This window comes from Meles meles, chromosome 19, assembly GCF_922984935.1.
Source record: "Meles meles chromosome 19, mMelMel3.1 paternal haplotype, whole genome shotgun sequence".
Lineage (NCBI taxonomy): Eukaryota > Metazoa > Chordata > Mammalia > Carnivora > Mustelidae > Meles > Meles meles.
In genome coordinates, this window is record NC_060084.1 from 43,924,188 (window position 1) to 43,949,674 (window position 25,487).

General features: G+C 36.1%; 1 protein-coding gene across 4 annotated transcripts in view; it reads right to left on the reverse strand.

The window, feature by feature from the left end:
- Window positions 1-1,270: 1,270 nt before the first annotated feature.
- Window positions 1,271-25,487, reverse strand: part of ZNF570 (zinc finger protein 570) — a 40,845-nt gene continuing 16,628 nt past the window's right edge. For all 4 annotated transcript variants that reach the window (XM_045988772.1, XM_045988771.1, XM_045988773.1 and 1 more), the window contains exons 4-5: window positions 25,341-25,436; window positions 1,271-5,150 (exon numbers count right to left, since the gene is read on the reverse strand). In XM_045988772.1, the coding sequence (XP_045844728.1) occupies window positions 3,796-5,150; window positions 25,341-25,436 (1,451 nt within the window). In that variant the 3' untranslated portion in view covers window positions 1,271-3,795. The remainder of the gene's footprint in view (window positions 5,151-25,340; window positions 25,437-25,487) is intronic.

Below are 25,487 nucleotides of genomic sequence, written 5' to 3' on the forward strand. Positions count from 1 at the left end.
AAAATGAAATTACAATTTGGGATAAATGAAAATGAAAACACGCATAACAAAACTTAGAGGAGGTAGTGGGCCCAGAGGAATGAAACTAGAAATCAATAGTAGGAGAAGTAGAAAATCCACAAATATGAGAAAATTAAAGACTTTTAACCAGTGCATCAAAGAATACTTCACAGGGGCAATCACAGATCTTGAGACAAACTAAAAACATAACATACAAACACTTAACAGAATGCATCCAAATCAGAGCTAAGAGAAATTTACAGCTGTAAACATTTCCATTTAAAAAAATATCTCAAATCAGTAACTTTACATAATATGGAATTAGAAAGAACAATTTAAACCCAAAGCTGTCAGAAGAATGGAAATAGTAAAGATTAGAGCACAGATAAACAAAACAATATAAAGATCAGCAAACCCAGGAGTTGGTTCCTTGAAAATAACTGCAAAATTGAAAAACTTTTGGCTAGATTGACTATTAAAACAGACGAGAGAGAGAAGACTCAAATTACTAAAATCAGAAGTGAAAGTAGGGACTTTACTAATTTTTCAAAAATAAAAAGGATTATAAGAATACTATAGACAATGTAGGCTAAGCACTCTGATAATCTTGATGAAATGGGAAAACTAGAAATAGACCCCTAGAAATACACAAACTACAAAATGACCTACCAAAAAAAAAAAAAAAATAGAAAATCCAAACAGACCTGTACTGAAAAAAAGAAAAGAAAAAAGAAATTAAATCTTTAAGCAAAAGTCTCCTAACAAAGAAAAGCCCATTTCCAGATGGTTTCATTGGTGAATTCTTCCAAACATTTAAAGAATTAACACCAGTACTCCTCAAACTCTTCCCAAAACTTGAATTGGCGGGATCACTTCCAAACTCATTCTGTGAGGTCCACATTACCTTGTTATTAAAAAACTATAGGCCAGTATCCCTTGTGAATATAGATGAACATAGATACAAAGGTCCTCAACACAATACCAGCAATAATAATATGCTAGTGAATTCAACAACCTATTAAAAGAATTATACACTATGACCAAATGGAATTTATCCCAGTCCTGTGAGGGTGGTACAAGCTATAAAAATCAATGTAATGTTAGGTGCCTGGGTGACTCAATTGGTTAAGCATCTAACTCTTGATCTCAGCTCATGTCTTGATCTCACAGTCGTGAGTTCAAGCCCGGCATTGGGCTCCATGCTGGGTGTGGTACCTACTTTAAAAAAATCAATGTAATGTGCTACATTAAAAGAATGAAGAGACTGTATGATCGATTATGTGTCAGCTTCTCTCTGTCGAGAATGGTGAATATAGATGGGAACCCCAGTGTCATGGCTGAGGTATAGCAAGGAAATAACTTGACAAAAACAAATATTTAAATGTTCTTTATTTTTTTTATTATGAAAGATACAGAGAATAAGAACCTACCTATAAACCAACAACCAGTTTTATCAATTTATAAGAATTGGCCACACTTGCTTATTTTTTAAAGAAGTAAATGATTAAAAGATATTTCCCTTTGCATCCTTTTCTCGATCTCATTTTTCCCCCTCCGTATGTCACTCCTGTTTTGGATTTATTATTTCCATGAATGTTGTAACACTAAATCTATATGGTATTTAGCCATATACACATAGCATCAATTTGCATATTTTCAAACTTTATATAAGTGGTACCATCTCATACAAAATACTCTCCAGTTCCATTTCATTAATATTATTTTAACATTTATCCTTTTTTAAAAAAGATTTATCAATGTTGATAGAAGTATCTCTACTTCATTCCTTTTGACTTGGGCTATAACTTACGTTCACCCTAATGGTTATTTTGATTGCTTTGAACTTTTCCTTCTCAAATAATGCTGAAATAGACTTTCATGTACATCACCCTAAACACATGAGGAGAGACTATAAGAGGTTTAAGTATGAAACTGCTGGGTCAGAGAGTATGCACATTTTCAGCTTTACTAGATATTGCTAAATTATCCTATACAACTACTTCCAATAGCACTGTATGAACATCCTACTGTTCCACATCTTTCCAGTAATTGGCTGTGTGACACTTCTGCCAATGTGATGATTTTGAAATAGTTAACTGTGGTTTTATTTGCATTTCCCTTACTGTAATGGATATAAACAATTATTCTAATAACCTCAAATCCATCCTTTCTCTACAGGTATAAACCATCTTCCTCATATGCAGAATTTCTGTAGGTCAGACTCAATAATTTTCTTGGTGTCTTAAGAAGTCACACTTCATAGATGAATTTCAGAACAAAGTTGTGAAATTAAAGGGCAAAAAGACCTGAGGGGTTTTAGTTCTAATTGCAGTGAATTTGTGAATTAGGAATAACATAACATTATTATCCTGAGTCTCTTCAGCCTAGATTATATGCTACTCCCAGTTTATTATTCTTCATTTTGCTGAGTTGAAAGAATCTATTTTATATTTAACTATGAACAATTTCAATTCAATTTTAGCCTTTAAGTAACTTTAAACTCCATGAGGACATAGTCTTAGTATTGATCACTACTGTCTAGTCATATCTAAAACAGTGTCCAGCAAACAGTAACTACTCAATATTCACTGAATGAGTGGAAACATATATTTCAAATATGTAAAAGTCCATATATATCTGTAACTTCTTTCCCTAAATCCCCTTTTGGTTTCAATTTTACAACCACTGGTTAAAAAATTTACAAAATTTGTACTTTTTCTGTGGTATGGAACAATTTAAAACGTTCTTAAATTTACCTAGATTCACCCAATACAATTGCCTGGGCCTGGTGCCTTTTTATGGGATAGTATGAATTTTCTATGTTTATTGTTTTTTTGGAGTTAATTGTGATAGTGTTTTCTTTCCTTGATCTAAATGTGAGTTCTGTATTCTGTGTGAATCCCCATTTTCTTTATATTGATTTGTTTATCCAGTTCTCTTTAGAAACTTCCTAAAACTGGTTGTAGGTGTAGGTCTACTACCTGTGTCTATATTGATTACTTATCTAGAGTATGAAGACTCCCACTTGTTTCTCAAATGTTTGGGTTTTCTCAATTCTGACCTGCTGCTTCCCAGGAATGTTCTACTTTATCCATTGAGGAATCTTATTCTAGCTGTGATGAGTAAGTAAGCATATATATGCTGAGTATGTAGAACAGTGCCTGGTGCATAGTAGGCACTCAATACATGTAAGCTATCATGATTTATTGACTATCTGCTGTGTTTGTTGTGCTATGTGAAGCACTTTACATGCAAATTTATTACTTAATATGCATCAATCTACAACAGACACTATTTCATTTAATAATCACATTTCTACAATACAGTGTCCTTTATTATCCCTATTTTAAGAATTAAAGAAAACCCTGAGGTTTAGAAAGGTCAAACAAATTACTCAAAGTCACATAATGCCAAAGTAGTGGTAGAGCTATGATTTTCCAGAATCTAAGCTCTTAGTCCTGGGAAGTGCCTAGTGCTCAGAGACGGAGACTGGAATAAAATAAGGCTGAAAGGTATAGAACCAGATATGAAATGCCTCATAGACAATTTTAAGACTGTGGATATTAGCTTAAGAACAATAGTAAGCCCCCCAAAAAGTTTTAATTGGAGGCAGTGATGTATTCTTACACTCAAAAAAATCAGTTTGGGGCATGGTGGGAAATGAATTTAAAGGGACCAGAAGTTGATACAGGAAGACATGTTAGAAAGCTACAGCATTGTGATCCAGGTGAGATGAATCATAGACTATGGCAACATTAGAGATAGAGTATAAATTCTGGAAATATTTATGAGTGTCTAGAGGACTTGGTGATTGACTGGATTGGGTGGTGAGAGTGATTCCCCAAGATGGATTCTCTGATGATGAGCAAGGTGTGCATGCTGCCTGAAAGTTTTCTTACATTCCTTACATTCATAAGGTCTCTCTCCAGTATGAATTCTCTGATGTTGGGCAAGGGATCCACAGTAACTAAAAGCCTTTCCACAAACGTTACATTCATAAGGCTTCTCTCCAGTATGAACTCTCTGATGTTGAGTAAGGGATGAGTCATTGCTAAAAGCCTTTCCACATTTAATACATTCATAGGGTTTCTCTCCAGTATGAACTCTTTGATGTTGGGCAAGGTAGGCAATCTGGCTGAATGCTTTCCTACATTCTTGACATTTATAAGGTTTTTCTCCAGTATGAATTCTCTGATGTTGAGCAAGATGTGAATTCTGACTGAAAGCCTTCCCACATTCCTTACATTCATAGGGTCTCTCTCCAGTATGTATTCTCTGGTGTACAGTAAGGTATGCACGAAGGCTAAATGCTTTCCCACAGACATTACATTCGTATGGTTTCTCACCAGTATGAACTCTCTGGTGTTGAGCAATGGATGATCTATTGCTAAATGCTTTCCCACATTCAATACATTCATAAGGTTTCTCTCCAGTATGAACTCTCTGATGTTGAGCAAGGTAAGCAAACTGGCTAAAGGCTTTCCTACACACCTTGCATTCATAAGGTTTTTCTCCCGTATGAACTCTCAGATGTTGAACAAGGTGTGCATTCTGACTGAAGGCTTTCCTACATTCCTTACATTCATAGGGTTTCTCTCCAGTATGAATCCTCTGATGTTGAACAAGATTTGATCTCTGGCTAAAGGCTTTTCCACATTCTACACATTTATATGGTTTCTCTCCAGTATGAATTCTTTGATGAAGAGTAAGAGATGAGCTCTGGCTAAAGACTTTTTCACAGTCATTACATTTCAAGAGTTTCTTCTCTGTATAGATACTCTTGGGCTTAATGGCCATTAAATTTTTTTTAAAGCTTTTATGTGTTTCATGCTTATGTACTTTTTCCTCTTTGGTGATTATCTGTTGTGTATGAAGCAGTGTATTCAGATGGAAACCTCCCCAAGATTTGTTATATTCTTGTGCTCTTTTATTAACAAGGGCTTCTTCATGAGTGATTGTCTCTTCCTTGAAACATGCCTTCTGATTAACTGACTGTTTCTCAAAATTTCCCTCACATTTCCATTCTTCTCTCAAACTGGAATACTCAAGGCCATAGCTTGTGAGTTTTTCTATTATCTTCTGGGATGACTGTGCTTCATAAATGTTCTGCTTTGAAGTTAATTCTTCAGTGTCACACATAGATTCCCAGCCTGAAAAATAATTAAAGAAAACATCTGATGCTCGCTTCAGCAGTACATATACTAAAAAAGAAAAAGGAAGAAGAAAAAAGAAAAGTCTCCTCTATCATGTACCAGAAGAAACATTTATGAAGTACAGTGAAGTATGCAAATTTAATAAATAAAGCCACAAGAAAATTGGCTTTTATAGTTCTGACATTTGCAAGAAACAAAACAGGTCACACAGAAACTTCAGGAGGAATGATTAGAATTATAAGGAAATCAGTAAGGTAAATCTCAGTTCAATAAGGAATTTTAGAAGTGGAGGGACTTGATTATAATTTTATGCATGTATGATTAACACAGGCACTGAAATAACCTCCATTCTTATAGTTGCTTCTTTCAAGAATATTCACTGAAACTTGTGCCATGTAATCTTCTGAATTTTTTAAGATTTTACTTACTTATTTGACACAGAGAGAGACACAGCAAGAGAGGGAACACACGCAGGGGGAGTGGGACAGGGAGAAGTAGGCTTCCCACTGAGTAGGGAGCCCAATGTGGGACTCAATTCCAGGACCCTGGGATCATGACCAGAGCCAAAGGCAGATGCCTAAAGACTGAGCCACCCAGGTGCCCCTTGGACCTTATATTCTTAGGAGGGATAGGAAATAAATGCTAAATGAGTAAATTTTATTATATATTAGGAAGTACTACATACTACAGAAAATGAAAAGCAGGGTAAAAGAGATTAGGAATGCTGGTGAAGCAAGAGGTAATAATTAGTAAGTTAACATTTAAGCAAAGATTTGAAGCAAGCAAGGAAGTTAGTCACTTAGATATATGGAGAAAGCATTCTGGGCAAAGGAAACAGCCTAAAAGTAGAAGCATGTTTTCTATGTTTGAGAAATAGCAAGTAGGCCAGTATTACTGGAGAGGTGTAGTAGGAGATGAAATCAGGAGATAAAAGATTATTTAAGCTTCATATGCTTTCTAAGGAATTTGTCTCTTACCTTGAGAAGGATAGAGATCTACTGAAGTGTTTGTGGAATAAAGGAGTGATATCTATTTACAGTTTAATAAAAATACTGAAAGGTGGAAAATGGGAAGAAGCAAGGGAACCTAAGATTTTAGTAATCCAGGTGAAGAGATGAGTAACCAGATCAAGGAGCTATCAATAGAGGTATAGCGAGATGGTCAGATTCTAGGTATATTTTATAGGAAATGCCAAGAGGATATCCTGACAGATTGGATATGAACTGTAACAGAAAAATGAGACAAGCAAGCCTTCAAAGTCTATGGCCTGAGCAATGGCAGCATGGATTAACCATCAACAGTGAAGGGGAAGTCCACGGGCACAGCAGGTTTAGGTGAAGAGATATGGAAGATCTGAGTTCAATTTTGAATATAATAAACTTAAGGTATTTTTTTAGATAATGAAATGGAAATGCTGAGAAGGCAGATGAACCCATAAGACTGTTTAAGATAGAGGTCTGGAGGAACCAGGTGGTGGGTGATAGGGAGGGCACGTACTGCATGGAGCACTGGGTGTGATGCCAAAACAATGAACACTGTTATGCTGTAAATAAACAAATTAAAAAAAAAAAAAGATAGAGGTCTGGAATTTTAAACTAGGAATTGCCAACATATACATGGTAGTTTGTATGTGTGTGTTTCTTAAAGATTTTATTTATGTATTTATTTTAAAAAGTATTTTATTTATTTATTTGACAGAGAGAGATCACAAGTAGACAGAGAGGCAGGCGGAGGGAGACGGGGAGGCAGGCTCCCTGTTGAGTAGAGAGCCCGATGCGAGGCTCGATCCCAGGACCCTGAGACCATGATGTGAACTGAAGGCAGAGGCTTAACCCACTGAGCCACCCGGTGCTCCAAAGGTTTTATTTATTTATTTGTCAGAGAGAGAGAGCGCAAGCAGGAGGAGCAGCAGACAGAGGGAGCCTCAACCTAGGACTCGATCTCAGAACTCTGAGATCATGACCTGAGCTGAAGGCAAATGTTTCACCGACTGAACCACCCAGGCACCTGCCAACATATACATGGTAGTGAAAGAGAATATATTACCAAGAGAATGAGTGTGGGTAAATAGAAGAGAAAGGAGCAAGTAATGAACAACCCTAAAGCACTCCAACATTAAGATATCTGAGAAAACAGAACAAAGTAAAAGAGATTAAGAAGGAGTAAGTGTTAAAAAAAAAATGTTAAGGGGCGCCTGGGTGGCTCAGTGGGTTAAGCCTCTGCCTTCGGCTCAGGTCGTGGTTCCAGGGTCCTGGGATCGAGCCCCGCATTGGGCTTTCTGCTCCGCAGGGAGCCTGCTTCCTCCTCTCTCTCTGCCTAGTTGTGATTTCTCTCTGTCAAATAAATAAAAAATTTAAAAAAAATGTTAAGGGGCACCTGTGTGGCTTAGTTAGTTAAGCCTCTGCCCTGGGCTCAGGTCATGATCCCAGGGTCCTAGGATTGAGCTCTGAGTCAGGCTCCCCTGCATTATGGTTTAGAACATTAATATCACATGATATTAAACTAAAGGTTGTAATGGAAATCAACTTGTTCAATCATTTATACTGAAAAAGAATAAAATGCTGGAAAAGAGTATTTATACTGAAAAAGAATAAAATTGGGAGACCTGGGTGGCTCAGTCAGTTGAGCAACTTGCCTTTGGCTCAGGTCATGATCTCAGGGTCCTGGAATTTAGTCCTGCTTCGAGTTCCCTGCTCAACAGGGAGTCTGCTTATCCTTGTTCCTTTGACCCTCCTCCCTGCTTGTGCTCTATCTCAAATAAATAAATGAAATCTTTCTTTAAAAAAGAATAAATGAAAAGAATAAAAACCTGGACTATTAGTCAAGAAATGTCACAAAAATAATAACAGCTAATGATAGTGATCATTAAAAAGAATTATGTGCATGTTGTGACTTGCAAAACACCAGAAATGAGTCATTACATAAATAAAAGGTGCCTAATAGAATTTAGAAGTACAAGGGAGATTACTGTAGTATTTATACTTATTGTTTCAAATAAGACTGTATCATTTTGTAATTTTCGAATCAATTTTAAAAAGGAATAAGGGAAAGCATAAAGAAAATAATTAACCTCAGAAGAAAACTCTAATATTGACAACAAAAATGAAGAGGTAAAATAGCCTAAAAATAAACTTTACAAGAAAGAGGCAAAAGCTTTACAATTCTAATGAGGGACCCAATGCCCCCCCCCCCCATAAATCTGCATAAAGGGAGAAGATGCATACTTTGCTTTTCTATGTGAAGAACAATGTAAAGCCATTAATTCTAAATCAGTATATTACTTTCACTCATAATCAGAACTGCATTATGAATTTTTTTTTAAATTGTTTAATAAAGAATTTGGCAGAACTTTGTGGTCCATCTAAAGCCTCTATATTCCTGGAAAGAGTGTCACTGTTATTCATAGTGAGCCCCTTGGACCACACCTGATAGTTTATAACTATAGTTTATGACTCACAACATACCCCTATATAATTTTTGCTAATGTGATGATTTAGGATGGAGGCTGGCCATGCCAGAAAGACCAACCATGTAACTAAAGTATTGGTGCTTTGAGCCACCATGGTATCAGTTTGACTTGGGAAGGGAAGGAGGCTGGAGATTGAATAACACTGGGGACTCGGCAATGACTCACTCAATCATGCCTACATAATGAAACTGAAACACAAAAAAACAAATAACCCTGTACAATGATTCTCTCTTGAGAGCTTATTCTTTTAAATACTGAAATGTCTGGAGGGCCCATTCATATTTGCAGCTCTTGGAGACCTTGCCCTTGGTGTCTCTACTTTTGGCTGGTTCTTTGTCTCTTTTGTTAAAATAAAACTGTAATCATAATATAGTTCTTCCCTGGCCTCTGTGAACCACTGTTGTGAATTATCAAACATTAGGGTGTCTGCAGGTACCCCCTTATCTCTAGCCAGCTTGTCAGAAATGAGGGCAGCCCTGAAGATCCAAACTTGCAGCTGGTGTCTGAAATAAGCACAGTCTTGTATAGATTGTTCCCTCAGATTTTGCAGTTTGGAAAACTGACCTTTTTAAGAATCCAGGGGCACCTGGATGGCTCAGGGGGTTAAGCCTCTGCCTTTGGCTCAGGTCATGATCTCAGGGTCTTGGGATCGAGCCCCACACTAGGCTCTCTGCTCAGAGGGGAGCCTGCTTCCCCCTCTCTCTCTGCCTGCCTACTTGTGATCTTTCTCTTTCAAATAAAGAAAAAATCTTAAAAAAATTTTTTTAAGTCATAAAGCACATCAAAAAAGTAATCACGTATCTAGGATAGTCTATGTGTTGTCCATAAAAGATGCATTAATAAATATTAAAAGACTGAAATCATACAAATTATCTTCCTCAATCATAATGACATTAAACTAGGAATCAAAAGTAAAATGAAAACTGGAAAAATCCACAAATATATGGAAGTTAAACACTTAACCAACCAACAAGTCAAAGAAGATATCACAAGTTATCTTGAAACCAATGGAAATAAAAGTATAACATACCCAAAATTATGGGATGCATCAAAAGCTGTGCTAAAAGGGAAATATATAGCTATTAATGTTTACATTAAAGAAGAAAGAGCCAAAATCAACAACCTAACTTTGCATCTCAACAAACTAGAAAAAGAGCAAACTAAAATCCAAAGCTAGGAAAGACTAAGTAGAGATAAACAAAATAAATCGAAAAATAATAGAATCAGCAAAACCAAGAGATAGTTATTCAAAAAGATAGGCAAAACTGACAAACTTTTATTTGGGTTGACTAAGAAAAAAAGACTTGAATAACTAAAATCAGAAATGAAAGGTGCCATATTATTACCAATCATACAGAAATAAAAAGGATTATAAGAGAGTACTATGAACAACTGCATGCCAACAAATGGGGTAAACTGGATAAAATGGACAAATTCTAAGAAACATACAACCTACCAAGACTGACTCCTAAAGAAATAGAAAATCTGAACAGACACATAACTAGTAAGTTGACTGAATCAGTAATCCAAAACCTTCTAACGAGAAAAGGCCTAGGACCAGATAGTGTCTGTGGTGAATTCTATCACACATTTAAAACATTCACGCAAATCTTCCTCAAACTCTTCCAAAGAAATGAAGAGGAGTGATGAATTCCAAACTCATTCTATGAGGCCAGCATTACTCTGATACCAAAGCAAGACTATAAGATACTATGAGAAAACTAGAAACCAGTATCTCTTATGAGCACTTATACCCACTTATCAACAAATACTAGCAAACTGAATTCAACAGCATATTATAAGGATTATACACCATGACCAAGTGGAATTTAATACTGGACTTCAAGGATGGTTCAGCAAAAATTAATGTAACACACATTAACAGAAGGAAAAATGATCATTTCAATTGGTGCAGAAAAAGCATGACAAAATCCAAAACCCTTTCATGATAAAAACACTCAACAAACTGGCAATAGAAAGAAACTACTTCAACGTAATACAAGCCATATATGAAAAGCCCATAGCTAAATCATATTTAATGGGGAGAGACTGAAAGCTTTCCTCCCAAGATTTCCAGGAAAAAGACAAGAATGCCTACCTTCACCACTTCTAGTCAGGATAGTACTGGATGTTCTAGCCAGAACAATTAGTCAAGAAAAATAAAATTTAAAAATCCATATTATAAAGGTAGAAGTAAAATTATGTGTTTGTATATGACATGCTCTTCTATGTAGAAACACTAAAGACTCTACTTGCCCCCACCATCCATTTGAACTAATAAACAAATTCAGCAAAGTAGCAAGATACAAAGTCAACACATCCAAATCAGTTGCATTTCTATACATGAACAATGAACAATCTGAAAATGAAATTAAAACAACTCTATTTACAATAGAATAAAAGAATAAAATAGGAATTAAAGAGGTGAGACTTATACAATGAAAACTGCAGAACATCGCAGAAAGAAATCAAACAAGCTGTAAATAAATGGAGAGATCCTGAATTCATGAATTAGAACATTAATATTGCTAAGAAGTATATACTACCTAAAGCTATCTATAGATTCAGTACAATTCCTCTTAAATCCCAATGATTTTTTTTCAGATATAAGAAAAAACTGATCCTAAAATTCATATGGAATCTCAATGGACCCCTAATAGTGAAAGTAATCTTGAAAAGGAAGATCAAATTTCCAGAACAAATCTGAAAAAGCAAGAACAAAGTCTCACAATTCCTGAGTCAGAAATTTCTACAGAGCTACAGTAATCAAAACAGTGTAGTACTGGCATAAGGACAGACATACAGACTAATGGAATAGAAAATAGAAAGCCCAACAATAAACCCTCACATATATAGTCAAATGACTTTTGATAAGGGTGCCAACCTATATGAAAAACCAGGTATTATCATCCTCAATAGGAAAAAACTGAGCGTTCTTCCAGTAGAGTCAGGAACAAGAGAGTGATATCCACTGTCACCACTGTTATTTTTTTCAAAAAGATTTATTTATTTATTTGAAAGAGAGAGAGAGTGCGAGGGAACTAGTGGGAGAGGCAGAGGGAAAGGAGAAACTTAAGTAGACTCCACACTGAACACAGAGCCCAACATGGGGCTCTATCTCATGACCCTGAAATCATGACCTAAGATAAAACCAAGAGTCGGACACTTAACTGACTGTGCAACTGAGACGCCTCTCTCACCACTTTTATTTAACATAGTACTGGAAGTCCTAGCCATAGCAGTCAGACAATACAAAGAAATAAAAGGCAGCCAAATCATTAGGTAGAAGTCAAACTTTCATTACTTGCTGATGACATGATACTCTATATATCTAAAAGACTCCACAAAAAAATTGCTAGAATTGATACCTGAATTCAGTAGAGTCACAGGGCAAAATAAATGTATAGAAACCTATTACATTAATGGCTAAGAGACACATGAAAAAATGCTCACCATCCCTTATCAACAGGGAAATACAAATCAAAACCACAATGAGGTACCAGCTCACTACCTGTCAGAATTCCTAAACTCACAACTCAGGAAACAACAGATGTCAGCAAAGATGTGGAGAAAGGGGAATCCTCTTACACTGCTGGTGGGAATGCAAACTGGTATAACCACTCTGGAAAACAGTATGGAGGTTCCTCAAAAAGTTAAAAACAGAACCACCATACAACCTAGCAAATGCACTATTAGGTATTTATCCAAAGGATACAAAACTACAGATTTGAAGGTGCACATGCACCCCAGTGTTTATAGCAGCACTATCAACAACAGCCAAATTTTGGAAAGAGCCCACATATCCACTGACTGATAAATGGATAAATAAGATGTGGATGTGTGTGTGTGTGTGTGTGTGTGTGTGTGTGTGTGTGTGTAATGAAATATTACTCAACCATCAAAAAGAATGAACTATTGCTATTTGGAATGACAGAAACGGAACTAGAGTGTATTATGCTAAGTGAAATAAGTCGGAGAAAGACAAATACCATGCAATTTCACTCATATGTGGCATTTAAGAAACAAAAGAGATAAAGGGAAAGGGAAGGGAAAATAAAATAAGATAAAAACAGAGAGAGAGGCAAACCTTAAGAGACTCTCTCTCTCTTTTTTTTTTTTTTAAGTAGGCTCCATGCCTAGTGCAGAACCCACTATGGGGCTCGAATCCACAACTGTGAGATCAGATCTGAGCCGAGATCAAGAGTTAGATGCTCAATCAACTGAGTCATCCAGGCACCTCAGGAGACTCTTAACTACAGAGAACAAGCTGAGCGAGCTGGATGAGAGATGGGTGGAGGAGATGGGCTAAAGGGGTAACGGACATTAAGGAGGGCAGTTGCTGTGATGAGCACTGGGTGTTATATGTAAGTGATGAATCACTAAATTCTATTCCTGAAAGTAGTACTACACTATATGTTAACTAACTTGAATTTAAATAAAATCTTGGAAGGAAAAAAAAAAGGAAAGAAATTTGTTGCATTTCCATACATCAATAGCAAAGCAACAGAAATATAAATCAAGGACTCAATCCCTTTTACAATTGTACCAAAAGCCATAAGATACCTAAGAATAAGGCTATGTAAGAGGTGAAAGACTCTGAAAACTATAAAACACTGAAGAAAGAAATTGAATATGCTACAAAGAAATGGAAAGACGTTCCATGCTCATGGATTGGAATAACAAATATTGTTAAAATATCTACACTACCCAAAGCAATTTATAGGTTTAATGCAATCCCTATCAAAATACCAACAACATTTTTCACAGAACGAGAACAAACAAGCCTAAAATTTGTATGGAAACACGAAAAACCCCGAATAGACAAAGCAAACTTGAAAAAGCAAAGCAAAACTGGAGGCATTACAATTCTGGACTTCAAATTATATTACAAAGCATAGTGAACAAGACAGTATGGTACTGGCACAAAAATGGACATACAGATCAACAGAACAGAATAAAAAATCCATAAATGAACCCACTACTATATGGTTCAATTAATCTTTGACAGAGCAGGAAAGAATATCCAATGGAAAAAAGACAGTCTCTTCAACAAATGGTGTGAAAACTGGACCGCTTTCTTACATCATACCCACAAAAATAAGTCCAAAATGCAGCGATATGTAGAAGAATGAAACTCGACCATTCTCTTACACCGTACACAAAGATAAACTCAAAATGGATAAAAGACCTCAACGTGAGACAGGAATCTATCAGAATCCTAGAGGAGAACATAGGCAGTAACCTCTTCGATATCAGCCACAGCAACTTCTTTCAAGATATGTCTCCAAAGGCCAAGGAAACAAAAGCAAAAATGAACTTTTGGGACTTCATCAAGATCAAAAGCTTCTGCACAGCAAAGGAAAGAGTCAACAAAACAAAGAGGCAACCCACGGAATGGGAGAAGATATTTGCAAATGACAGTACAGACAAAAGGTTGATATCCAGGATCTATAAAGAACTTCTCAAACTCAACACACACAAAACAGATATTCACATCAAAAAATGGGCAGAAGATATGAACAGACACTTCTCCAACGAAGACATACAAATGGCTATCAGACACATGAAAAAATGTTCATCATCACTAGCCATCAGGGAGATTCAAATTAAAACAACATTGAGATACCACCTAACACCAGTTAGAATGGCCAAAATTAGCAAGACAGGAAACAACGTGTGTTGGAGAGGATGTGGAGAAAGGGGAACCCTCTTACACTGTTGGTGGGAATGCAAGTTAGTGCAGCCACTTTGGAGAACAGTGTGGAGATTCCTGAAGAAATTAAAAATAGAGCTTCCCTATGACCCTGCAATTGCACTACTGGGTATTTACCCCAAAGATACAGATGTAGTGAAAAGAAGGGCCATGTGTACCCCAATGTTTATTGCAGCAATGGCTACGGTCGCCAAACTGTGGAAAGAACCAAGATGCCCTTCAACGGATGAATGGATAAGGAAGATGTGGTCCATATACACAATGGAGTATTATGCCTCCATCAGAAAGGACGAATACCCAACTTTTGTAGCAACATGGACGGGACTGGAAGAAATTATGCTGAGCGAAATAAGTCAAGCAGAGAGAGTCAAGTATCATATGGTCTCACTTATTTGTGGAGCATAACAAATAACATGGAGGACATGGGGAGATGGAGAGGAGAGGGAGTTGAGGGAAACTGGAAGGGGAGATGAACCATGAGAGACTATGGACTCTGAAAAACAACCAGAGGGTTATGAAGGGGCGGCAGGGGGGTGGGGGGGGTGGGAGGTTGAGGAACCAGGTGGTGGGTAATAGGGAGGGCACGTACTGCATGGAGCACTGGGTGTGATGCCAAAACAATGAACACTGTTATGCTGTAAATAAACAAATAAAAATAAATAAATAAATTATAAAAAAAATAAGTCCAAAATGGAGGAAAGACCTAAATATGAGACAGGAAGCCATTAAAATCCTAAAATCATAAAGTAACCTCTTTGACATCAGCCATAGCAACTTCTTGCTAGATATGTCTCTTGAAGCAAGGGGAACAAAAACAAAAACAAACACTATTGGGACTTCATCAAACTAAGTTTCTGCACATCAAAGGAAACAATCAACAAAACTAAAAGGCAACCTACTGAATGGGAAATGATATTTACAAATGACGTATCTGATAAAGAGTTAATATTCAAAATCTATAAAGAACTTACCACACTCAAAACCCCAAAAACAAATAATCCAACTCAGAAATGGGCAAAAGACATGTATAGACATTTTTTCCCAAAGAAGACATACAGATGCTAAGGGTGCAAAGACCATTCAGTGGGAAAGGATGGGCTTTTCAACAAATGGTGCTGAGAAAATTGGGTATCCTTATGCAAACAAAAGAGCTGGGCTCTTACTTTACATCATATACAAAAGTTTACCTCAAATGGATCAGAGACCGAAATGTAAAACCTAAAACTAAAATACTTTTAGTTGCAAACATAGGGAAAAATACTCAAAAATACTCATGACATTGAATTTTAGCAATGATTTCTTGGTTATGATATCATAAAGCATAGACACCAAAGGAAAAATAAAACTGAATTTCATGAAAATTAAAATCTTTTATGTATTAAAGTTATAATCAACAAAGTAAAAAGGCAACCCACAGAATGGGAGAAAAACATCTGCAAATCATGTGTCTGAAAATGCATATATATCCGTAATATATAAAGAACTGCAACTGGACAAGAACACAATTAAAAAATAGACAAAGGACTTGAAGACATTTTTCCAAAGAAGATATACAAATGGCCAACAAGTACGAAAAGATGCTCAACATCATTAATCATTAGGGGAATGCAAATCAAAACCACAAGTTGCTACTTCATACTGATTAGGATGGCTACGATTAAAAAAGAAAGAAAGAAAGAAAAATAAAACAGGTGGTAGTGAAAATGTGGGGAAAGAGTTCCAATTTCTTGGCACTGTTGGTGAGAATGTAAAATGAGAGAGCCTCCATGGGAAATAGTATGGCAGTTCCTCAAAAATTAAAAATAAGATCCAGCAATTCCTCTTCTAAGTATATACCCAAAAGAATTGGAAGCAAGGTCTCAAATAGGCGGTTGTGCTCCTATGTTCACAGGAGCATTATTTACAATAGCCAAAAGATGGAAGCAACCAAAGTGTCATTAAATGGATGGATAAACAAAAGGTGGTGTGTGTGTGTGTGTGTGTGTATACACAATCAAATGTTATTCCACTTTTGAAAAGGAGGAAATTGGGGCACCTGGGTGGGTCAGTGGTTTAAAGCCTCTGCCTTCAGCTCAGGTCATGATCCCAGGATTCTGGGATCAAGCCCCGCTTTGGGCTCTCTGCTCAGCCGGGAGTCGGCTTCCTCCTCTCTCTCTGCCTGCCTCTCTGCCTACCTGTGATCTCTGTCTGTCAAATAAATAAATAAATAAATCTTTTAAAAAAATAAATGAAAAGGAGGAAATTGTGAGACATGCTACAACGTGATTCAACTTTGAAGACATTAACCCATGTAAAATAAGCCAGTCACAAAAAGATGAATGCTGTATGGCTCCACTTATATCAAGTACCTAGATTATTGAAATTCAAAGAAAGAAGGTGGAATGGTGGTTGCCAGAGTCTAGGGAAAGGGAGAATGGAGAATTACTGTTTAATGCATATAGAGTTTCAGTCTTACAAGATGAAAAGAGTTCTATGGAAAGATTCTGATGATTGTAGCAAAACAATATGGACAATATACTTTAAAAATGGTTAAGAGTAAATTTTATTACAGTATCTTACTATAATTTAAAAAATTAATGTTTTTAATATAAAACAAAAGAAAAAATCCTTAATAAGATAGAACCCTTATAAATATGCAAAATGGATTAATAATTCATTAAAAATAGACAAATGATGTGAAGACACAACTTTTAAAATAACTGGGTAATAAATGCATGTAACAATATCAATCTCATGTATTCAAAGAAATGTAAATTAGGAAAATACATTATTATATTATATTTAATCTACCATGTTATCAAAAGGTATAGATGCACTTTTTCTCATTCACATGGAGTGTATATGGGTATAAAATTAGAGACAGCAACATGGCAGTGAGTTGCCAGATCCTTTTAACAGTGTCAGGATTCCTGTCCAGCAATAGAGCAGGCTGGTTAATATGACAAACCTGTCTGGTTAAAACAACTAAAAAACATAAGATGTTATGTAAAATACAGAAAATATCTTTTTAGATGTGTTGCAAAGCTGGCAAGAAATTAAGGTAAACTCCCAGAAGTCAAAAAGACTCCAGAAGGTACTTTGAAGTAAGTAAGGGGCAACTGAAGCGAACACCCTCGTTTAACCCTGATGAGAAAGAAGGTCTTAGCCACATCTAACTGGAGTCGTAGGAAAAGAAAATACAGAGAATAGGGGAGTGATAATATGTGAAAAAATAACCACTGATCATTACCCAGGATCTGTTAAGACCTGAATGGTCAGATATCAGAACCATAATCCCAAGTAGAGCAATTAAAATGATATTTAATTTAGATATGTCATAGTGAAAATACAGTATAACAAGAGCAAAGAGAAGGTAGTTTTTAAAAGAAGCAAGGAAGAAAATATTAATGAGAATTGACATCTTAATACCAACAATAGAAGCCAGAAAAGTATGGAGTGGTATCTTTAAGGTGCTGATAAAAATAATGACTGTCAATTTATGAGTGCATATATATATTCTGATATGCATGAAAGCAAAATAAGTATACCAAACAAATGAATAAATTAATAATAACAAAATAGTCTGTATACATAGTATATTTATTGATAAAGGAGTTGACACAGGAAAAAGTTGTGGGATATAGAAAGGAATGATGAAAGAAGAAAACAAAACATGGATAAATCTAAACAACACTAACTGAACAAAATAATAGTCTAATTTTGTAACTTCATAAAATGAAATAATTTATGAGATTAAAAAATAACTGAAATGAGGATAAGTGAAATTAAATCATTCTAAAGTTCTTATATTTTTAAGGGAGGAAAATAAAGGTAAGGATTAAGTTTAGACTTTGTTAAGGTGATTATTAATGTTAACTTTTTTTTTAAGATTTTATTTTCAAGTAATCTCTACAGCCAGTAATCTCTACAGTTGCCCCTTACTTACTTCAAAGTACCTTCTGGAGGAACTTACAACCCTAAGATCAAGAGTCGTATGCTTTACTGACTGGACTAGCCAGATGTCCCATAAATGTTAATTTTTTTAAGCTAACCAATAGAAGAATAGAAATAGACTGTTTATCTTTCAAAGTAGCAGATGGAGTAAAAGTCAAGAAACAAAAAATAGGAAAAGAATTTATAAAAGAAAATAAGATGGTGGAAATTAGTCCAATTCTACCAATAATACCAAAATATGTAACTATCATCATTTAGTTAAAAGATACAGATTATCAGAGTAGACTAAAAAACTCTTTAGCTATAAATACTCTTTATAAGATAAACACAGAAAGTAAGGGAGTAGAGGGATAGAAAACTACACCAAGGAAGTATTAACAAAAGAAGGCTAGTATAGCTACACTAATATCAAGCAATATAGTTAAGGGAAAAATCATCACTAGATTTAAAGAGGGTAACAATAATATATGGAAGAATTTAACAGAGAAAACAATTCCAAAAACATATGACCTAATAAAATACTTTTAAAATATAAAAAACCAGTTGTCATAATTACCAAAAAAATTATGTATTCACCATTAGAGGTTTTTTTTTTTAAAGATTTTATTTATTTATTTGACAGACAGAGATCACAAGTAGGCAGAGAGGCGGGCCGAGAGAGAGAGGGGGAAGCAGGCTCTCTGCTGAGCAGAGAGCCTGATGTGGGGCTCAATCCCAGGACCCTGAGATCATGACCTGAGCTGAAGTCAGAGGCCTAACCCACTGAGCCACCCAGGTACCCCCACCATTAGAGTTTTTTGACAAGTCTTCCTATAATTGACTTCTCAGAGATTTTTTAAAAAATCAATGATACAGAAGATTTGATCAGCAAAATTAATGAGCTAATCCAAAGGATATATATCAAATGCTATATATTGCACAACCAGAAACAGATATTATTTCCTAGGACACACCAACTATTTACCAAAATTAACCACTAGGACATAAAATAAATTTTAAAGAATTTGAATTAAATAGACCCTATTCTCTAACTACAGTGCAGTTAAAGAAAAACTTGAATTTGGAATCTAAAATTCCCAAGTAATTCATGGGTCTGCAAAAAAAATCAATGGAAATTAGAAAATGCTTAGATATACATGATAACAAAAACACAACCTATCAAAATATGTGGAATATAGTCCTAATATGGTCTTAAAAATTTTTATTTCTAAGTAATCACTATACCCAGTATAGGGCTTGAACTCACAATCCCAAAATCAAGTCACATGCTCCACTGAATGAGCCAGTCAGGTGCCCCTATTCCTAATATAGTCTTAAGTGCTTATAATAGAAAAGAGAGATCCTCAAAAACAATGAATTATCTAACTTTAAAAGTTAAAAAAAAGATTGGGGCACCTGGGTGGCTTAGTGGGTTAAAGCCTCTTGCCTTCGGCTCAGGTCATGATCCCAGGGTCCTGGGCTCGAGCCCCACATCAGGCTCTCGGCTCAGCAGGGAGCCTGCTTCCCCCTCTCTCTCTGCCTGCCTCTCTGCCTACTTGTGATCTCTCTCTTGCTGTCGAATAAATAAATAAAATCTTTTTTAAAAAAGTTTTAAAAGGAGAGAATAGCATAAACAAACATGGGAAGAATTAAATAATAAAGAAGAGAAATAAATGAAAATTTTAAAAGAGATTTTTATTTATTTGACAGAGGGAGAGAGCACAGGCAGGGGGAGCAGCAGGCAGAGGAGATGGAGAAGCAGGCAGTGAGCAGAGAGCCTGATGGGGGCTCGATCCCAGGACTCTGGGATCATGACGTGAGCTGAAGGGAGACACTCGACTGAGCCATCCAGGCACCCCCATGAAATTTTTTAAAAGATAAATTAGAGAGGTTCAGTGAAGTGAAAAGTGTCTGAAAATACAAAAAAAAAAAAAAAAGAAATCCATGGAAAAATTTGTTTCTCCCTTTTTGGAAGAAAAAAATAGGTCATAATTACATACACTGCCAACTTTAGATAAGAGAAGATAATGGACAACTTTATATAATAAATTTGAATATTTACATAAGACATTAGAAATTTTTAGAAAAATACTATAACTCCATGATTATAAGAGAAACAGGATCTTATAACAAATTGAATTAGTTGTTTAAATTCTTTTCATAAGAAAAATCACAGGCCGGGCGCCTGGGTGGCTCAGTGGATTAAGCCGCTGCCTTCAGCTCAGGTCATGATCTCAGGGTCCTGGGATTGAGTCCCGCATCGGGCTCTCTGCTAGGCAGGGAGCCTGCTTCCCTCTCTCTCTCTCTCTCTCTCTCTCTCTCTGCCTGCTTCTCTGCCTACTTGTGATCTCTCTCTGTCAAATAAATAAATAAAAAATCTTTAAAAAAAAAAAAAGAAAAAAAAGGAAAAATCACAGGCCAAGATGAACAAAGTTCTATCATTCAAAAAACAAAGAATTTTGATTTTACACAAATTATTCTAAGGAAGAAAAAAGAGGAATACCCACCAATAAATGTTAAGAAACTAGTATCTTGATTCTAAAATCTGACAAGAAGAGTACCTGAAGGAAAAATTGAACATCAACCTTACTCACTGATTACTGTAGATGCAAAAAACCTAAAAAATATATTGGCAAACAGCAAGTAGCCATGAATGAAAAAGATATAAATGGGTTTGTCTCAGGTCTATAAAGTTAGTTCAACATTAAAAATGTAATATGTAATTCACCATGTTAACAGATGAAAAACTGAAAAACCATCTAATCATCTACAGAGCTGGAAAAACATTTGTTAAAACGTAAAAGCTTTCTTTTTTTTTTTTTAAGATTTAATTTATTTATTTGACAGAGAGAGCACAAGCAGGGGGAGCTCCAGGCAAAGGGAGAGGGAGAAGCAGGCTTCCCACTGAGCAGAGAGCCCAATGTGGGGCTCAATCTCAGAACCCTGGGACCATGACCTGAGTCAAAACAGACACCCAACCAACTGAGCCACCCAGATGCCTTTCAAAAGCTTTCCATAATGAACTCTAGCAAACAGAAGCAAAAAGACCCCCCAAACCTTTAAATATCAGAGTTATTAATAACAAAATATGAAAGCACTCTCATTAAGACCAAAAGTGAGCAAGAATGCCTGCTATCATCACACAACTATATGAAATAAAAAGCATCCAATTCGAAAAGGATGCCTTCACTATTAGATGACATGATACTATATATAATAGAAAAATCCAAAAGACTCCACCAAAAAATTGCTAAAACTGATAAATGAATTCAGTAGTGATTATAAATGTTGCAGGATACCAAATGTACAGAAATCTGTTGCATTTCCATACACCAAAAATGAAATAGCAGAGGGGTGCCTAGGTGGCTCAGTGGGTTAAAGCCTCTGCCTTCGGCTCAGGTCATGATCCCAGGGTCCTGGGATTGAGTCCCACGTAGGGCTCTCTGATCAGCAGGGAGCCTGCTTCCTCCTCTCTCTCTGACTGTCTCTCTGCCTTCTTGTGATCTCTGTCAAATAAATAAATAAAATCTTAAAAAAAAAGAAATAGCAGAAAGAGAATTTAAGAAAACAATCATATTTACAATTGCATCAAAAGTAGTAAGACACCTATAAATAAACCTAAGCAAATTTGTGAAAGACCTGGGCTCTGAAAACTATAAATACTGATGAAAGAAATTGAAGATGACACAAAGAAAATATCTCATGCTCATGGATGGGAAGAACAAATACTGTTAAAATGTCTATATTGACCAAAGCGATCTATACACTTAATGCAATCCCTATAAAAATGCCAACAGCATTTTTCACAGAAGTAGAGAAAATAATCCTAAAATGTGTAAGGATCCACAAAAGAGCTCAAAAGGCCAAAACAACCTAGAAAAAGCAAAGCAAAGCTGGAGGCATCACAATTCCAGACTTGAGTAATACTACAAAGCTGTCATAATCAAAAGAGTATGATACCAGGAGCACATGTCTGGCTCAGTCGGTGGAGCGTGCCACTCTTGATCTGAGGATTGTAAATTTGAGCACCACGTTGGGTGTAGAGATTACTTAAAAACAGAATCTTTAAAAAACCCAACAATATGGTATCAGCAAAAAACAGACACATAGATGAAAAGAACAGAGTAGAAAATCCAGAAATGAAACGATAATTATATGGTCAATTAATTTCTGACAAAGCAGGAAAGACCATCCAATGGGAAAAAGGGAGTCTCTTCAACAAATGTTGTTGGGAAAACTAGACAGCAATATGTACAAGAATGAAACTGGACCACTTTATTAGGCCATACACCAAAAAATCCTCAAAATAGATTAAAAACCCATATGTGAAGTCTGAGACCATAAAAATCCTAAAGAAGAGCACAGACAATAATTTCTCTGACATTGACTGAGCAACTTTTTTCTAGATAGGTCCTCTCAGGGATGGGAAATAAAAGGAAAAATAAATTACTGGGACTACATCAAAATAAAAACCTTTTGAAAAAAAAAATTCCTGCACAGCAAAATATTGAGAAAACTAAAAATAAGGGGAGGGGCAGAGAGAGAGAAAAAGCAGACTCCGCACTGAGCAGGGAGCCCAACTCAGGGCTCATTGTCATAATCCTGAGATCATGACCTGAGCCAAAATCAAGAGTCAGATGCTTAACAGACCGAGCCACCCGGACACCCCTCAGGAATATAATTTTGAGTTGAAAAAAAAAGTCAGAATTACATGCACCACATATTTTCAGATGTAAAAATTTGAAAAAACACAAATATCGTATTTTGTTTAAGGGTAATGGCATGACTATTAAGAAAAGTCAAGAAAAGATAAGCATCCCCCCACTCTCTCTGCCTGCCTCTCTGCCTACTTGGGATCTCTGTCTATCAAATAAATAAATAAAATCTTAAAAAAAAAAAAAAAAAGAAAGAAAAGCAAAATGGTAGAATAATGGTTTCTCTGGTAAGGGGTAGGGATGGGCCACGGGTGGGGAATGGCTTATCATTAGGCAGCCCTCAAAGGCCTATAATGGCACTGACAATTTCTTATTTCCTTTTTTTTTTTTTTTAAGTAATCTCTATACCCAACATGGAGCATGCTCTACCAAATGAGCCAGCCAGGCATCCCAACAATTTTCTATTCCTTAAGCTAAGAAGTAGGTACATGGTTTTGTTCTATTACTATTTAAACCATATATATATACTGCTAATATACACTTATGCATGTGTGATTTATTTAGTAATAATAATTAATAAAATTTAACCATATATTCTTTGACACTACAGTTTCACATCAAATATTGTTTTTGAAAAAGCTGAACAAGGACATAAAAGACTGGGGAGATGTACTGAGAGGGTGAGTTGAGGAGTGATAATGACAGAGATATTTACAGTGACACTCATTTTCTTTTGAACTTTAGTCTTCCGTTTTACCTAATGCTTCCTATGTCTGTCTAAAACTCCTTCCTATACCATGAACCTAAACTCTTAATTTCTTCTCTCTCAAATGTTTTCTAGCTTCTCACCTGTGTTGTTTAGAAACCATCATCTTCTCAGTTATCCAGACTCCTTGGCCTCTCACCTCTTTGTCTGAGCTTCCTTGTGTTCAGCTTTCTTCTCACATATGCCATTTATAGTTTAATATTGTATCTCTGCTACTGGCCCATCAATTGTTTGATAACTTCTACAAATACATAGTACTCTAGCATCTTGCATGTAATCTTCAAAAATTTAATAAATGTTGATGAAAGGAATGAAAGAATGAATAACTTACCATTAAGAGAAAAACAAGGCATTTGGAGATACACTACTACTACAACAATAGCAACTAAAAGCCTTTGAGTTCACAATATGAGAAGGGAATTGTTAAAGCACTTTAAAAGTATGTCTCCAAAGAAGACATACAAATGGCTAACAGACACATGAAAAAATGTTCATAAGTACTAGCTATCAGAGAGATTCAAATCAAAACCACACTGAGATATCATCTTATACCAGTTAGAATGGCCAAAATTAACAAGACAGGAAACAACATGTGTTGGAGAGGATGTGGAGAAAGGGGAAACCTCTTACACTTTGTGGGAATGCAAGTTGGTGCAGCCACTTTGGAAAACAGTGTGGAGATTCCTTAAGAAATTAAATGTAGAGATACCCTATGACCCTGCAATTGCACTATTGGGTGTTTACCCCAAAGATACATATGTAATGAAAAGAAGGGTCATCTGTACCCTAATGTTCATAGCAACAATTGCCACAGTTGCCAAACTGTGGAAAGAACCAAGATGCCCTTCAACGGATGAATGGATAAGGAAGATGTGGTCCATATACACGATGGAGTATTATGCCTCCATCAGAAAGGATGAATACCCAACTTTTGTAGCAACATGGGCAGGACTGGAAGAGATTATGCTGAGTGAAATGAGTCAAACAGAGAAAGTCAATTATCTTATGGTTTTGCTTATTTGTGGAGCATAACAAATAACATGGAGGACATGGGGAGATGGAAAGAAGTGAGTTGGGGGAAATTGGATGGGAAAACGAACCATGAGAGACTGGACTCTGAGAAACAAACTGAGGGTTTTGGAGGGGAGGGGATGGAAGGTTGGGTGAGCCTGGTGGTGGATATTATGGAGGCCACGTATTGCATGGAGCACTGGATGTGGTGCATAAACAATGAATTCTGGAGCATTGAAAAGAAATTTTAAAAAATTAGTATATCCCATTTTACAGATAACAAAATAAAAGTAGAGAGGTTAAGTAACTTGCCTAAAATTTTACTGCATGTAAGAATCAAGACTTGAATATGGCCCTTTAATTACAGCTGTCTGTACAGCTCAAAAGTTTATCAGATTAGGAAAAGATTAAAAGACTGGAAGAGACTTATGAAACTGGGAAGGAATGAGACTCAGAATAGATAAATGAATTTTTAGAAAGGAGGGAGCAAAGTATTAAAGGAGGGACCATGAAGAATAAATTGGAGAGAACGTTAAAAGGCCTCAAGTTTCTATTAAGACCTAGAACATCCAAGAACATGCCAGTAAAGAAGAATGAAGAGGTGATACCTCTAAGTCAGGCTGAGCCATCCTTTCTGCCTGCCTATTTCCTCTTCACTCACCTGAGCACAAGCCTTTTGCCAGCTCTCTCTTCACCATCCAGGGCTCTTTCCCTTGTTCCAACAATAATATCACATTTGGCTTAGAAAAGCAAAGTCCTGCATGTATGAAAAGAAACAATCTGGTCATGCAGAGGATATGCCATAACT